The sequence below is a fragment of the Carassius auratus genome, chromosome 39, assembly GCF_003368295.1.
Source record: "Carassius auratus strain Wakin chromosome 39, ASM336829v1, whole genome shotgun sequence".
Taxonomy (NCBI): Eukaryota; Metazoa; Chordata; class Actinopteri; order Cypriniformes; family Cyprinidae; genus Carassius; species Carassius auratus.
The window spans coordinates 8,851,758-8,870,241 of NC_039281.1; the positions used below are offsets into that span (position 1 = coordinate 8,851,758).

Below are 18,484 nucleotides of genomic sequence, written 5' to 3' on the forward strand. Positions count from 1 at the left end.
GTCAGTGAAGCCTGTGTTTGCTCTCAGTTCTCTGCAGACGTGGGGAAGGTGAGCTGTCTGCTCCGAGCTCCTCTGTATTTCCAGCTGGAGGTTTACAGTACATCAGGACGCCTGGAGAAAGTACGAGCCGTCTCATCAATCACATCATCTTCACACTCATTCTCTTCTGTATCAAATGATGCACAAACTCTCTCGCTATTTGCATCTGAATGTGTATATTTGGGTTTATTGAAAAATATTGTTAACTTTTTTTTTTTAAGGCTAAAATAGTTTTTTCTGCTTCAGGTAAATTCGTAAATTAAATTTGATATTGGACTGGTCACTATTTGCTGTGCTTCATTTTGATATCTTTTGGCTTTTTTTTTTTTTTTTTTAAGTTCTTGAGATAATTTTACAATAATTGTAAAAAAAAAAAGAAAAGTCCAAATGTTTGGTGTTTTGTCAGGTAATGTGCTCATAAGATTGGTACATGCAGTAAAGTGATTAGTTGTGTGTTAGATGCATACCAAAGCTGTTGCTGATCTATAAAGAAGTGTTAGATGAGGTCTGTCTCTGTGGTCTCTCAGTGTCTGGACCTGCTGCTGTCTCAGGTGTGTGACATCATGCTGAAGCACCGTGAGGACAGTGTGCTGGACGCTTGTGTGCGTGTGCTGTGTGCCTTGTGTAGTGATTGCTACAGCTTCTGTGGTCGTGCTGAGAGAGCCGTCAGTCAGCTGCTGGACTCAACCATGGAGAAATTCAGCTCAAACCTGGCTGAGATACTGCAGGTACACAAACACACCTGAGTGAAGCAGCATCACTCTCATCACTTCACAGCTCGTGTTCCTTGATCTGATGGAGCGACCGTCCGCTCCTACACAACACTGACTACACCAGTGGCATGATGTCTGACAGAAAATTACACACTAATCCATTTATGAGTTGTTTTTCTTTAACTGAATTTCCCCAAAAGTAGGTTTTGTCAGATTTTGCTCACTTCTTGAGACGAAAACTGTAGCTGAGCCGTGTGTGTGTGTTCTTCAGGGATCGGCTGATGAAGATGATTTGTATGGAGCTGCTTCCTCTCTGAACATTCTAGCTGTCTTCAGCAGGTGTGTGTGTGTGTGTGGGAGGATTTACAATTTTAAAATATAAACAGATCTTGGTAAAGATGGGCTGAATATTTTGATGCCCTCCTTAATCACCAGTCCCTGATAGATCTTTCCTTCTTGGAGGAGCTACCAAATTGGCAAACTATTCAAGACCTTGATCTCAATCCAATATTCCTAGAGGTGTTGGCAGCTGTTAAAAATAATGAAGGGATCCCTGCTGAGCTCCTTAAACAAGGGGGTTATCTGTGTACCAGGATGATCCATTAATACACCCTACAGGTCTGGAGTGTGTCCCTCACCGATGGAGATGACAGTATTGTCCCTCTGTACTAACACAAGGGTGACTGCGTTCACACCAGACGGGAATCACACTATTCGTGTGTGGTTGGATGCTTGAACATTTTGAGTTTATTCGCTTCATTCGTGTGTGAAATTAACTTCACAACATACTAGTGTTATACCATACCAAAATTATTGTTTCGATACTGACACCTAGTCAAGAATTGCGATTTCGATTAACATTCTAATCATATAACACACTAATAAATGAACATATGAACAGCAGATATATTAAACATTAGAACAAAATATGAAATATCAAAATATAAAAAATGAGTTAGAGCAATGACATTCAAGGTAAAGAAAGAATAAATTTAGCAGCATTATCTCCGTTATCAGAAATAAGAGTAATAAATATATCTTGATTCTGAACTTGAAAATATGAACAGCGATTATATTAAACAATGTTTCTGAACTCAGAAGATTAAATGTCAAAAGATAAATAATATCAATTTAAGCAATGGCATTCAAATAAAAAAAAATCAAATCAAATTTAGCAGCAATATCTCAGATATTGTAACTTATTCTGTCAGTTGTGCAACCTTTCCTTTCAGAGGAGAAAACACAGCCAGTGAGCTTTAGTGAGCGTCATCCTTTTCTACAGTCGTGGACCGGCGGTCACAGCATCACTTGTGCTCGCTCATGCAGTCTAGTGATGCACGGGTCCGGCTTCTCTCCAACCCGCGGGTCCCGCTTTTATGAAATTATTTGGCCCGCCCCAGACCGCAAATAAAGTACAATTTCTTTACCCACCCCGACCCGCGCATCGGGGACATCACCGAAGATACGTTGCTACTTAGACCTTCGTATTGTAACCTTACACTACTTCTATATTTCTCAATATTTCTCTTTCCCTGAAGCTCCTCCCTCCACAGCAGCACGGCTCTATTATCAGCGCATGCGCAGCTCGTGAACAGCTCTGTGAAGCGTTTCATCCTGTCAGAGTTACTCAAGATGTGACGGAGCATGTGATTTGTTGAATGTTGTGAACGAATCCGCCCTTCACTGAACGAGATCGAGAGATATTCTCATTCGTGAACGAGTTTGATGAACTGATACTTCTCGTTTATGAACTAAATGAATGAGTACACAGGGTCAGTGTAAATCTCCATCAGCAATCAGCAGACACAAAGCGCAGTTATAGGTGTTGTGCAGATACGCTCGTTTTCATATTTAACATACAGAACATAACTCCACGTTTAATCCCCGATTAATGTGAATATTATATATGAAACCTTGTGCTTTGTTCATCTGAACAACTTATTTAAACTATTGCTATTTTGAACACATTTATAGTAAAGCCAAATCAGTTTAGTAAAGACACTAATCTCGCTGTAGTGCTTCTTTGCTGCTTGCGTGAGGATGAAACACACAGCGGTCCATACGGAGGAACTGGAAGCGTGCGTTACACACACCAGCATGAAATACTTCTCTTACAGATCTGGAACGCAGTCATTCTTTGAAATATCTATACTAAAACATTTAAGAATCGCGACGTTTTTAATTTCTGAGAATCGTGATACTTTTGAAGTGCACCGTGCAACACTAACACACACGACTTCACATCGGGGGGGGGGGGGGGGGCTTCTGCCAGTTGAGTTAATGCAGCATTGTGATTTCAAGCCCTATTTATTCCGATCATTTTCAAAATATTACTGTTATCGTGTCATGAAATGTAGTTCATAAAGTATTTCAGGTGAGAATGTAGTTGTTTAAAACTCAAATCTGTGGTTTATTTATAAAGACAGGCTCCATGTGATCAGGGGGAGATCAGTGATCGTGTGTCCGTCGAGAGCGTCCTCTCCTCAGCTTGATCTTCTGATGGGTGCCGCTGGCTCTGATGACTCTAGTGTTAAACATAACATAGCATTCGTTTTGGGTAAATCTAACAGGTAATCTTTGGCCTTTATTCAATTAATCTATTTCTTCCAAGCTAGATCCTTTTTATTTCTGTAGAAATATGAAGAAGTATACAGCGACGATGAATTTGTTGTCCATTGTTGTTTGGGATTTTCCCTCCGCTCGCTATGATGTAATCACGTCACTACTAGAGCAAGCTCCTGATTGGTTAAAACACAAAACGCTCAATTCATGCCGCGTCTATCACACGAATCACGTCTTTCGCCCCGCCTCATTCGCATCTTTCCCGCTAGAGCATGTCTATTTGCGTCTTTGCATTGACTTAAGATGAATATTGTGATCTACAGAGTCAAATCAAGCAAAACTAAATTACAATCTCCTGCAGAACCTGCATCTACACTAAGATGTGATTTAAAACCTTCAACAAAGCTGATTCAGTACTGTGTAGCTCCCTGAAACCCAACTGAAGTTTGTCAACAATACTAATAGCACTCCGGTATGAAGATATCTGATGGTAAACAACCTTTTCCTGAACTTTGGGAATGAAAGACAGTTTAGAGATGGGTCTATAGTTATTCAAGTCATGCTGATCTAAAGGAGTAACAAGGGCTTTACTGTAGCATGATTGTAATAACCCCACTGACCAATGAGCTATTAACTATCCAGTCACAGCTGGACTCAGAGCTGAAAAAACCTCCTTAATATATGCAGGCAAAACAACAGAAGATTTCATACTAGAAACAATATCATGAAGCTGTGAGGGGGACACAGAAAAAGTGGAAGAGCACTTTCACAGAGGGGCATTTCCATGGATGAAAACCTCTGGGACTGAATATTTGAGTGAATACCCTCAATTAAATGGATAAAATATCTTAAGAACTGATCACAGAAGTCAATAGAAACCTCAGGTGGAACATTAGTAGAGGAAGTTAGAAAGCATTAATTGTGCTGAAGAGAGCCTTGGGCCTCTGAGAGTTTTATTAGATTAAATCATACGTTTATTTAAACATCTGAAGCATCTCACCAGATCTTTCTTCACCACACTTCTTCTAATCTCAGAGGAGCAGCTGAGTCTCATGAAGCAGTGCAGCTACTATCACTACTACACTACTATAATCAGAACATCAGGATGAAAGATTTTCAAAAACATTAGGGTTTGAGAAGATAAACCTCAATGAAGGTCCTAGCGGTAGAAGAATCAAAACGTCTAGACAAATGGGGTATGGTTTAGCGTGAGTACCAACTAATACAGAGTCAAAAACCACTGGATAATGATCAGAGATAACTGTCCCAGATCTCAAGGTTAGTCACTGAAACACTACGTCCAGGCTGTGACCCTTCTGAGTCCAGAAACAAACTGTTCACAATTAAGAGCAAGAACTCTTTTCTCCAGTGGGTTAGACCGGCAGCACACATGAATATTAAAATCACCCGAAACTAAACGTTTCATAATGTGGCATCAGGGAGGCCAGACAGTTAGGAAACTAGTGAATGAAGTCCTTCCAATAATAAGGTGTTCTGTTCACCACAGCACAGAGCATTGGGGGTAAGATAATCAGCCTTTAAGAGCTGCACCTCAAAGTTTGAACGTTTCATTAGAAGAATGCACTTATTACTCAAGTGTCTCGAGTGTGTTCTTGTGTGTGTTCTTGTGTGTGTGTGTGTGTCAGTGCCAGAGATCTGACCGGAAGGAACCTGTTTGAGTTCTGCTTTCAGCTGCTGAAGATGGGGATAGAGACGAGAGAAATCAACGAGAAGGTCCCTCTCTCACACACACACACACACACTAACACAGACACACACACACACACGTTTGTTTTTGTGTAAAGTGTGTTCATCCCATAGGTGTAATGGTTTTTATTCTGTAGAAACTGTATATTCTATGTCCCTTCACCAACCCTACACCTAACCCTAACCCTCACAGGAAACTTTGTGCATTTTTACTTTCTCAAAAAAACTCATTCTGTATGATTTATAAGTGTTTTGAAAAATGGGGACATGGGTTATGTCCTCATAAGTCACCCTCTCCTTGTAATACCTGTGTCATACCCATGTCATTATACAGAGTTGTGTCCTGATATGATACAAAAACATGCCCACACACACACACACACAAACACTAACACACACACCCTAACGCTAACACACACTAACACACACACACACACACACTAACACTGGTTTCCATATCTAATGGAGTCTATAGGTGTAACTGGTTTTAAACTCTCACAGATTTACCTGATCAGTGTGTTTGTGAGAGACAGTAACTCATCGGAGATCTGTGTCTGTGATAAATGTGATGTTTACATCTCATCCACACCTCCATACAAAGTTCTTGACCTTAGGCTATGTTAGCATTATATGTTCATGCTACTTACATGAAAACGCTGTTGTGCATTCTCTTACACTCATTATAACGTGTGTGTGTGTGTGTGTGTGTGTGTGTAGCTGATGGTTCCAGCTCTTAAGTGTTCAGTCTTCCATCTGTTCTGGGAAGGAGCTAAGATCATGCAACAAACTCCAGCAAGAGACAAGGTGCAACATCTTCATCTCTGTCCTTGTTCATTCTCCTTGTGTTTGTTTGAATGTGGCTCAATCTTCAATCAGACGGTACAATGACTTCCTGTCAACTCACAGGAAACATGGATTTGAGACTGTGTGGTGTGTGTAAACACTGCTTCATCATCACACTGATGGAACTGAAGGTGCTCTGAGTGTCTGAGGACCTTTTCAACTGTTTTGCTTGTTCAGGCCCAAATCAACATCACTTTTGTTTGTAAAGTGCTCCACAAAACTCTATTTCAATTCTATTCAGAAAATCAGGTTAATATTTATCATATCTTTGTGCCTTAAAGTTTATCAGATTAGTGCTGGACAAAAATATACTTCCATTTGGTGACGATATAAATGATCAAGCAGTTGAGCTTAGCTGTTTAGTATATAATGCTTTAGTGAGTGTAGTGTAAGTATTCTGCTGAACAGATCAAGGCTGTGATACTAACACTGTCCACTGGGGTCCCGGAGGATAAGAAATCTGTTAGGTTTGAACACTAATGTATAGGAACAGTTCATAGGTAGTGCATTGACAAAACAGGTTTATATGTCTTCTAAAAAAAGACATATAAGTCGCACCTGAGTATAAGTCGCATCAGTCCAAAAATACGTCATGACGAGGAAAAAACATAAATCGCACTGGACTATAAGTCGCATTTATTCAGGACCAAGAACCAAGAGTTCACATGACCGTCTCCAGCCTTGAGAGGGCGCTCTCTGTCTTCAGTGTAGACTACAGAAGCACTGAGCAGCATAGAGCGCCCTCTGGAGGCTGGAGACGGTCATGTGAACTCATGGTTCATTTCTCTCGGTTCATGTCAAATTAATTTTGATAAATAAGTCGCACCTAAGACGCAGGACCAGCCAAACTATGAAAAAAAAGTGTGACTTATAGTCCGGAAAATACGGTAATGAATCACATTTTTGATGGTCTAAACATGCTCTCGCTCATGACACTGCACACACGCCAGAAGTGTATGTCTGATCTGGGTTTGAGAGGAGGCCGTGTCTCGATAGCGCCCCCTATACACTTTCAGAGAAGTACTCCGAGTTGTTTCACATACATGTACAAAATTCTGAAGACACATGCACCAATGCCTACTAAAAAGTCTCCCGCAGCAAAATCCAACAGGAAGTTAGAATTTTCTCACTAAATCTTGTGTAGTTTTTGCCATTTTCAGTCATTGTATTATAAATATATAATCAGATAAATATAAAATGTTGTTAGAGTAATTTAAAACCCTTAGCGATGTTAAATTGTGAAGATCTTGAGTTTTTGTTGTAGGGCGTGTCTGTGGCACCCTGACAAATGTTTTTTTTTCACCATGAAACAGGAAGTTGCTGTAACTCAGCCATACAATGCCTGATCTGCCCCAAACTCCACAGGTTTGATGGGAGTCCTGGCTTAAACACATCTACAGGCCAATATTCAGTTATAATCATAGCACCACCTGCTGGTAACAGGAAGGGAGTTGTTTTTCTAGGGATGCACAATCATGATTTTTCATGGCCGATTTTGATTTCCGATTTTTTTTTTTTTTAAACAACAAACAAGAAAGAAGAAAAGTGTGCATAAACAAGATGTTTATTTGGTATTTAACAGGACAAACTGGCTTTTGTCTATTGAAAACAATAACCGTGACCATCTGAAATGAACGGCACAGTAAAGCAGACTACATTCAGTACAAACACAGATGATACAGACATCAGACTTTAGCTTCTGTTTCTGAATTGAGCTGAAACTACAGAGAACTGGCCTTAAATTAAAAGATTAACTGATGTGAAATTAAAGCAAATAACTGCATAGTTCTACAGACCAAACAACACAACCAACACACATTCAATGTTTCTTAATCAGCGTACAGTATTTTAGTTTTTAAATTTGTGTTTAACTTTGTGTATGTGTTTTTGGGGGGCACCATTGGGTAAGTTGTGTCAAAATTGAGACCCATTGTCTTTATTTAGTCTTGATTTAGCAGATGCTTTTATCCAGAGTGACTCATAAATGAGGAGAACAGAAGCAATTAAACCAATGAAAGATCAACTATATGTTAGTCCCAGTCAGTCTGACCCAGTCGTGTGTGTGTGTGTGTGTGTGTGTGTGTGTGTCAGGCTGAGCTGAAGCGTGTGATGAAGGCTCTTCACTTGTTCTGTGTGGTGTGTCAGAGCTGTCTGTCCGTGGCTCAGAGTCTCATCAGGAACCAGGTACAGCCCTCAGTCCTGCGTCTCACACACACACAGGGTTTAGACTGGTCTCATCACATCACGTCTGTTAGCGGTGCACACTACACAACAGCGACTGACTAACAGTGAAAGCCAGCTGATGACACAAACACAGGAAACGTTGTGATTTCTTGTTCAGCTCTAGATCCGCTGTCTCTGAGCTTCTCTTGAGTAGTTGGCAGTGAATGTGTTTGGTGTCCGCAGGCGTTTGTGTGTCTGTGTGACGTGCTGCTCGTCTTCGGGAAGCTGTGTGAAGGAGACGGTTCACCGCTGCAGCGCTTCAGTCCTGACGACTCTCTCAAAGCAGAAATGGCTTCTTTCATCATCGACTATGTCTTCAGCGAGCCTGACGAGGATCTGCCTGGTACACAGATAAACACATGCTCAGACACAGACATGTACTCTGTAACCTTCTCTCAAGCAGCTGTCTTTGATAAGATGAAGCTCTTCATCAGATGTAGGTTGCTCAGCAGGTTTGTGCTGCAGGTGAGGAAGAGTGTGAGGAGATGAAGATGTCTGCTCTGCTGCAGAAGAGGAATCAGCTGTCAGGATACTGTAAACTCATCATATACGGCGTCCTGGAGCTGCGCGCCGCCACAGACGTGCTCAAATACTACAGTAAGGTGAGAGAACCTAAGCCTCATTCATCAAACAAACATTGGATCCTGACCTCTAAACACGGGATGTATTTGATTGTCTAACGTGAGGAAGAAATCAGGTTTACTAACGGCATAAAATGAGGCAAACTTTTTCTGTAACCCTAACCCAACTGAAGAGCATGAATTATAACTACAAATTAGCAACTTTCTCCTAATAACATAACTGAAATAGATGGATTAGATATGATTTCCTTAAATAATTATACTTACATATGTATATATACAGTGCCACTTAACCTCTTGCAGAATCTGTAAAAAATTAATTTTAACAAAATAAGAGAGCTCTAACAAATTGCATGTTATTTTTTATTTAGTACTGTCCTGAGTAAGGTATTTTACATAAAAGATGTTTACATTTAGTAATTTAATAACCCCATTCAAAAGTTAGTGAACCCTTGGTTGGTAACACTGTGTGGTCACCTGATGATCCACGACTCTCTGTTTTATTTGATGGTTGTGCATGAGTTTGTTCTGAGCAGTTAAACTGACATCGGTTCTTCAGACAAATCCTCCATGTGCTGCACATTCTTCAGTTTTCCAGCATCTTTGCATTTCCATCAGTGACTGTATGATTTTGAGATCCATCTTTTCACACCGAGGACAACTGAGGCACTCGAACACAACTCAGTCTTTCGTTCGTTATCTGCCTCGGCTCGGTGTTCTTCACAGCAGTTCAGTCAGTGTACTGTTTGAGTGCATGCATTACTCCGGGATATTGGTTTGTTTGAACTCAGAGGAAGTGTCAGCCACATTAAACAAGTTACCAGCTTAAGTCATTTGTGGATTAATGCGTATTGGAGACGTGAACCGTTTAAAATGATTCAGTTCGATTTGGTGAACTGGTTCATGAAGACTCTCACAACAGACACGGAAAAGAAGACGATGCTGAATAAAGTCATAATTTTTGCTATTTTTGGACCAAAATGTATTTTCGATACTTCAAAAAATTCTAACTGACCCTCTGATGTCACATGGACTACTTTGATGATTAGGGCTGGGACGACGCGAAAATACGTCGACGCAAAATATGCACGTCGATTCGTCAGACCCAAAACAAAAATGTCGGCGTCGGGGAGTAGAAGCAACTTGACTCGCTCCTCAGACTTTCAGACGTGCAAGATGACACGCACTCGTTCCTCTAAAGTATGGGAATTCTTTAATTTAAAAGGAAACAATTCCATGATCTGTCGTCTTTGCAAAATGGAGATGTCCTTCCATTCCAGCACACGGCACTGCACCAGCACCTGAAGAAGATCCACCGGGAGCGGCTGGAGAGGACGGAGCACCCTCAGTTTTTCTTCATCTCCCCACTTTCCACTCGATGTTGGAGTAGGCTATAATACGCTGTCGAAACCTAAGGTTACAGTGTATGTTTTCTGTGTAATTAATTACTAATTAACTGTGTGTGTGTGTGTTTTTGTGAGAGAGAGAGAAAGAAAGACAGTTGTGAGCTAAAAGATGAGCTAAAAGATGTTTGATGATATTTGTTTGTGTGTGTGTGTGTGTGTGTGTGTGTGTGAGAGAGGCGTGATCGAACAGTGGAAAGTCTGGAAATCTGGGTGACGTTTTAATTTGTTTATTGAATGCTAGACATCAAGTTGTTATTTTCATCTGAAAGAATTACAAGATGCACTTTTTTCAGTAACCTAGGCCTTTGTGTTTTCAAGGCTTCGAGGTTTTATTGAATGCTACCTCTGACTAAGAAAAGCATTACTTTGTACTTGTATTATGTTTTATTTTGTAATTTTAAGAGCAATAAACATATATTGCAATGTTAAGGAATTAATGTATTTTTTTCATTCAGATATGTAAATCATGTATAAATTGCTATTAGTCAATTAATGGGGAGATAATCAAGAATCGAATCGGATTGGGAAAAAAGAATCGTTAGATTAATCGATGCATCGAACAAATAATCGCTAGATTAATCATTTAAAAAATAATCGTTTATCCCAGCCCTAGTGTTGATGTTTTTCTTATCTTTCTGGACATGGACAGTAGACCGTACACACAGCTTCAATGGAGGGACTGAGAGCTCTCGGACTAAATCTAAAATATCTTAAACTGTGTTCAGAATATAAACGGAGGTCTCACGGGTTTGGAACGACATGAGGCTGAGTTATTAGTTACATAATTTTGATTATTGGGTGACCTAACCCTTTAAAGGGACACTAAGTAGGAATTACTCCCATCTAGTGGTGAAATTGTATTTTGCATTCAAACTAATTTTGCTCTCCAGCACCTTGCTTTTTCACATGCGCGTTGCATCTACGGTAGGCGATATGTACCAAAAAGCTTTGACAGGATGTCTTCTAATAGCACTTCGTCGAGTTTTCCTTCAGGTGAACAGGTGTGTTATTTCAAACAAACTGCAACATGACAACTAACAAACGAATGTTACAGTATGAATTACTGACTGTGGAAAACATGAAATATTGTAATTAGTAGTTATGTCTTCTTTATTCGTTATATTTTCTGAATAATGTGCATTGTTAGATATAAAAAAATATTGTAATATAGATTGTAACACTGACTTACCTGTCGAGAAGAAAACTGGCCACTTCAGCGTCTCTTTTGAAATCTTTATCAAGCATTCGCTCTTTCCACCTAGAAAAAGCTTCCCCGACATTAACTCTTGTTTTCTGTAATCTACGGTCACGTTTCCTTTTACGTTCTATTTTTGACTGTTTTGGCGACGATGTTTTCTTCTCCTGTGGCGCGGCATATGTATGGTCCATAATAAGAATGCAATCCAGACTTTTAAACTTGCCGGTGCAGTTTCAAGCGCCTCTCACTGCTCTGCACCTGCGTTTCTGGCTCTGACCGAAAACGCGCTGTGGAAACGTGTTGGCTTAGTACTTTTTGTCCCTCTCTGCTATTATAGTTTTGCAAGATGGCGGAACTACATGGAAGCCTCCGTCGACCTACCCTTCCCATGTATATAAAGATAATAAATTCTTCATTTACGAGGATTAGTTTAAACATTGGCATAGGTATTTGTACACCATTGAGGGCATATTTATGAATAAAAATATTGATTTTAGATAATAAAATACCTAAAAAGTTACTTATTGTCCCTTTAAAGAGTTCTGCGTAATGAAAATGTGTGCATTGAATTGTTTCAGTCATGTTCAAATGATCACTAAACGTTTGTCATGACATCTCTCTGCTTGCATGATAAATATTATTTTAGAAATTAATAATTATTTTAGTTTAACACGACATATAAAAATGTGTCGAGTCCAAGACCGAACTCGAGTACTACAGCCCTAGTGTGATATATATTAAGTTAACTAGGTCTACGTGAAATTATATAAATGTAAAAAGCATGCAGAAGGATTTTGCAGTTTACAATTTATAATTCCTGGAATACTGAGTTTAATAAACTAATAAATCAGAATATGTGCACTCTGTGTATGATTTGGTGATAAAGGCTACGTGATAGCGTCAGATTGCACCCCATTACAACAACACTAACCATATTATCGCAGACAATGCTGTATATTACACACCCCTGACTCGACTTGAGTGGGAAATGAAATCATCTGCGGTTGTGCAACGCACACTTGTTTGCACGAGAGCAAAAGTGTTTTTGTGATTCTAACTTGCAAACGCCAGACTAGGGATATGCTGGTATCTAAGTTTCCTGTTGCGGTTCATTGATAATGCTTTTATCACAGTATTGAAATTTAGTTTTAAAAAAGTGGTCATAATACAGTATAACAGGTTAAATAACTTTTTTCTTATAACAAAAATAACTAAACATTTAAAACAAAGCAATACAGAAAAATATATAAAAGTTAAATGTTTTACACATTAAAGTGCAAAAGAACTATAAAGACAAATAGGTATCACTTTACAATAAGAGCTCATTAGTTAACCTTAGTTAATGCATTAACATTCAAGGCGAGTTTATTTATTTATTTATTTTTTTTTATTTATTTCGGTTTGGTCATTTACAGATCATTCAATCCAATCATTCAAAACATAAACACAATGACCTGGTGCAGGCAGAAGCTAAAGCTTATTGTGCCTGCCCTTAACTTTAAAATCATAAATGCAACACATTAATGACAACATCTGTTCATAACATTAACATTAACACATTAGTGGACCAGTGTCCACCACACCAAAAGCAAGCCGCTTTAATTAATTTTCATTCTGTTGAATATTTTTCCATTGTTATTCTCTTGTAAATATTTTTAAACTGAAAAATAGACGTGGCTTGTTTTAACTCATTACAGCAACTATTCCATAATTTAACTCCTTTATTTGATAAACAGTGTTCTCTTAATGTAGAATGTACTTGTGGTTGATTAAATATACATAGTCCTCTGAGATTATAATTACTTTCTCGCTGGGTAAATAATATTTGCAAGCATTTAGGAATTTTATCATGTTTAACTTGGTAAATAAACTTTGCCGTGTACAAATCAAATCAACTAAGTCATAAAACTTCAAAATTTTTGATTGAAGAAACAGTGAATTACTTGATGAATTGTAAGGTGCATAATTAATTTATCTGATAACCTTCTTTTGTAATAGGAAAATTAAATTGGTTCTAGTTTTATATGTATTTCCCCATATTTCAATACCATACGTTAGGTATGGTGTGACAATATACAGCACATTTCGTACACAATGGTAATTCAAAAAGAAATAAAAATAAAAAAATCATGAAGAAAAATTATCACAAAAATAAAAAGCAATTTAAGAACTTAAAAATGATTTAAAAATTGACTTAAAATGAATTTAAGACAGTTTAAAAATAGAAAATGATTTTACATAAAATACAGTGCAATACATAAAATATAGTGTAATCAGTTCAGACATCGCATAGTGCTCATTCAATAAGTGCACAACTAAACGATGAGCAATAGCTACATTTACTATAGATGTTATTGATCTTTGATCTTAGTCTTAGTTCAAGTTAGGTCATTAAATAACACAGTTGCAACTTTCAATGTTAACAATGTGTTATTAAATATTGGAATACCTAAGATTAATGAATGTTCAGAAGAATTTTTTCATTGGCAGTTTATGTTAACTAATGAAGCCATAATGTAAAGTGTGAATGAACAATAAAAGATCAAAACACCTTCCAACAATATCTAGGGAATTTGTAGTCCAGATTAAAAAAAAAAAGTAGGCCCAGGGCAAACACAAATCTGAATGGTTAATTAAGATTATGTGTATGTTTCCAGGGTAAGGGCTGTATTTAGCGCCATCTGCTGTCAGAGAGTGAGTGTGCTTTCATTCAGCGCGTCTGTCACGTGTTCTTCATGTGCTTCTCATGCTTCTCATGCGTGCGTTTACATCAGAGCGCACAAGCTCTTTCAAGCAGCATACAGCGGTGTTGTGCATTTTAAGCAGCATCAAACCTGCTTTCCTGCAGTCTGTGTTCTTCTGGCTACTCTGTAATAAGTAACAAATATACTTAGGGGAGATGTATCATAGTAAAAGCATACATTTTAATTAGGAAATGAAGTGGAGTAAAAGTTGCCTGAAATATAAAAAGCCAAGTACAGATACTACCAAAAAATACTTAAGTACTTAAGTACTGTAACACAGTATTTTACTACAGAAGACTCAAGTCTAATCAGATTCAATGATCTATGCTAAACTAAACTAAAAGTGTTAGCTCCAGACCCGGAGATCATCTGAAGGGATCCGAACATGGTAAAACTCAACTGTTTAACTCAGGAGATGGAAAATGAGCCTATTTAAAAAAAAAACACACAAAAAAAACTGGAGTATTCCTTCAATTTGAAGATCAATATACTGTAAATTTAAATTAAAACATGCAAGTCTCTTCTGTTGCTGCTGAAGGGCAGTACTGAATGTGTAGTTTCTCCTTCTGGAGAATTAGTGAATGTTTGAACCTTTTTTAATAGTGTGTTTGAGTCTCATTTGTCTTCAGTGTGAAAAGATGGATCTCAAAAAAGATGAACTGTGATTTATAAAGGATCATTAAATGCACATCGTTATAAACGGGCTCATTCTGTGCTGTGAACATTTTTTTAACCCTTGTGCGTTGTTGGGGACGTTTTCGTCCACTAGGGGGTAAAGTTGAGTCTTATATTGGCTACAACTTTCTCTGCGTTTGAGCTAATGGAATGATTTTTGGTGACAAATCTTATTTTGAAATTTTTCAAAAACTCAACGGTACACTGTGGGCAAATTCACTACACTTTCAGGATGTTCGTGGATGAAAACATCCACCAAATTAAACTGCTGTAAAAATGTATCAGATAAATATTTTTTTCAATTTTTATTTGCATAAATCCATTAATCAACCTCAGTCCTAATCAAAACTGCCAAATTTTTTAAAAAATTCCAAGATTTTAACATTTTTTTATTACCAAGTTCATAAATGATGTCACTGATTTGGGGGGGGGGGGAGCACACAAATTACATATTTTCAATATAAAAAGTGATTGTCGACTGGATATTTTTTTTTACCTATTATCACCGTCTTGGGCATGTCAAAGATTAGTAACAAGATTGGCTTTGATGCATTGTTAGTTTTTGTGCAGCATTAGATAATTTTTTTTTCTCCCTAATTTGTTGTTGGTGGCCGTTTTTGCCCCATTGACTTCCATTATAACTACATTTTTTGATTGCAAAGCCATGACACCATATAATCATGCATTCTTGATTGTTTGTGGTTTTCCCTTTTGGGAAGAGGTAAAAAAAAATATTTTTAAAGTTGATCACTAAGTGGGACCATTAACCCTTCAAATAGGCCTGTGCAAAAAAAGGCTTAGTTTCTGGCTTGTATATGGAGTCATATGGAGTATAACAGCAAATTATGTGTGTGTGCAGGGCCGCGGGAAGTAATTTTGAACAGGGGGTGCTGTGAATTTTTTTTTTTTTTTTTTTACAAAAAACCTATGAGCCTATAGGACTATTTAAAATACATTTTAAAAATAAATACATTGAGATTTACTACTTTATTGTCATATACACTTCAGTGCACAGCCAGCCAGGGTCTGAAACACACAGACATCAGTTCTCAGATATGCGCAATGCGCTATTAATCTGAAGCAGAAGCAGAATCAGAAATAATAGTTTAATAATCGAAAGAAAACGAAATAATTACTTTCATTGCAATTTCAGATAGCCTATACATACATGCAACTTATTTAGATACAACAAATAATATTACAACAAAATATAATATTAATCAAACTTCACAATAACGCTAAAACAATGCAATCGATTTGGTCAGCTGGCTTGAGTCACTGCACGTTTATGTCACACGCAACTCTATTAACTCGAAGATCTTTTTACGCACACCACAAGGAAATAATCTCTGACTATTTAAGCAATTTGTTTATTGAACATTTCTCCACATCCATTACGCAAAAAACCCACGCACAGTATAAAGCTTTCTGTCTCCATCTCCAACCTTTTTACACAAACCACAAGGAAATAATCTCAGACTATTTAAACGTTATTTAACAGTTCTCCACAACCAATACGCAAAGAACACACGAACCAAATAATACTCTCCATCTCCATCCCCACCACCTTACAAAAATACTATAGTGTACTACTTACAATTGCTTGGCTAGTCAAAGCTGATCCCACACTTGTTGCCAAAAAAATAAATGTTACAAGCGCGGCAGCACAATGCTCTTACCTGAGCTACATGCAGGCGGGGTGCCCTGGTTACAGGTGTCCAAATGTCGAGGTGCGCTGTATTATATAAAGATGGATGTATTCTGCATGGAACGAACGGGAAACCTCGTTACTCGGCGACCAAACCTGCCTGCCTGACGTTGACAACGTAACTTCCGTGTTGATTAGGCCTCAAAATATGAAATTAAAATCCAAAATATACGTAATAAACTGCGTGTATCAAAATCATTTTCTAAAATATTCATAAGGAATTTATAAATTGTGCAAAATATTTTAATAGGCCTACATTTTTTTTATCTCCCTCTCGGCCATGTGTGTGTGTGAGATAGAGAGAGAGAGAGAAAGAGAGGGTGTGAGAGAGACCTTTGTGCACTTACCTTGATGTACAGTATCTGAAAAAATCGAAATATGCACCTCATGCTCTCAGAACTACATGGAGTAAACAATAAAAAAAGAAGTGTGTTTATGCACATGCTGCCTTTTGATGGTGAAAAGTACAGATGGCCTATATGTGAAATGCTCCTCTTTTCTTGATTGTAAAGCCAGTTTAAAACCTTAAAATCCTGTAAAAAAATCTACTTCACATCAAATTTATTTATAAACAATGTATTATGAACCAAAATGCAATACCAACTTCAAATAAGATGCAGCTCACTGGAGGGGTCATGCTACATAATCATTTCTAAAAGTTCGGTACAAGTCAAACCCTTTCTCTTGTGGCTTGCTGCTCTTCTCACCATTAAATGACCAGCACGACGGCATGCAAGTGTTTAAATCCACGTACTTTGCTTTTGTTTAGTTTAGTCTCGTTAAGTCTGACGTCACGTAGCAGCGCTTCCGTGTCCAAACGCTCTATCAGTTACCACAAGAAAACAACAAAAGGCGCTAATATAAACTCACAATGTTATAGAATACTAGCGAAAAAGTTATAATATTAATCTTTAACTCCATACCAAAGTACCAGATAGCCAGACAATGAAAATATTAATATAAAAAAATATATATAAAAGTTATTTGTGTTTGGGACGCTGTGAGCACGTAGACTGTAGTGTATATCGTAAGTCTGAAAGGGTTTAACTTAAATGATCAATATGAATAAACAGTGCTCATAAACGGCTGCTGAGGTCGTATTCTCAAGTGAAGCGAGTTGAGGCCTGGACCCGGAAACAGCGCTTCTTACGTCATCACTTAACAACCGAATACTTTCACCACCATTAAAAGGCAGCAGGTGCATAAATACACTTTTGTTTACCCCATGTAGTTCTAAGAGCTGAGGTGTACATTGTGATTTTCTGAAATACATTAAGGTAAGTGAGCAAAGGTCTCTCTCACACACACTCTCTCTCTCTTTCTCACACACACATACACACTCAATATAATATGCTGTTATACTCCATATAGCTTCATATACAGGTCAGAAACTAAGCTTTTTTTGCACAGACCTATCTAAAGGGTTAATGGTCCCACCTATTGATCAACTGTAAAAAATAACAAATGTTACCTCTTCCCAAAAGGGAAAACCACAAACAATCAAGAATGCATGATTATATGGTGTCATGGCTTTGCAATCAAAAAATGTTGTTATAATGGAAGTCAATGGGGCAAAAACAGCCACCAACAACAAATTAGGGAGAAAAAAATTACATCTAATGCTGCACAAAAACTAAAAATACATCAAAGCCAATGTTGTTACTAATCTTTGACATGGCCAAGACTGTGATAATAGGTAAAAAAAAAATCCAGCCACAATTACTTTTATATTGAAAATGTTATTATTATTAAATTTTTTTTTTTTCAAAGTCACCTTTATTTATATAGCGCTTTAAACTAAATACATTGCGTCTAAGCAACTGAACAACATTCATTAAGAACACAGTGTGTCAATAATGCAAAATGATAGTTAAAGGCAGTTCATCATTGAATTCAGTGATGTCATCTCTGTTCAGTTTAAATAGTGTCTGTGCATTTATTTGCAATCAAGTCAACGATATCACTGTTGAAGAAGTGACCCCAACTAAGCAAGCCAGAGGCGACAGCGGCAAGGAACCGAAACTCCATCGGTGACAGAATGGAGAAAAAAACCTTGGGAGAAACCAGGCTCAGTTGGGGTCAGTT

General features: G+C 37.9%; 1 protein-coding gene across 4 annotated transcripts in view; it reads left to right on the top strand.

The window, feature by feature from the left end:
• The window catches only part of stag3 (STAG3 cohesin complex component), a 54,441-nt gene that overhangs the window by 13,795 nt on the left and 22,162 nt on the right, over positions 1-18,484 (top strand). For 3 of the 4 annotated variants that reach the window (XM_026225709.1, XM_026225708.1, XM_026225710.1), the window contains 8 exons: positions 28-120; positions 567-767; positions 1,024-1,091; positions 4,961-5,048; positions 5,739-5,825; positions 7,956-8,048; positions 8,271-8,430; positions 8,553-8,689. In XM_026225709.1, coding sequence (XP_026081494.1) covers positions 28-120; positions 567-767; positions 1,024-1,091; positions 4,961-5,048; positions 5,739-5,825; positions 7,956-8,048; positions 8,271-8,430; positions 8,553-8,689 — 927 coding nt within the window. The remainder of the gene's footprint in view (positions 1-27; positions 121-566; positions 768-1,023; positions 1,092-4,960; positions 5,049-5,738; positions 5,826-7,955; positions 8,049-8,270; positions 8,431-8,552; positions 8,690-18,484) is intronic. The other variant, XM_026225711.1, reaches the window with a different exon arrangement.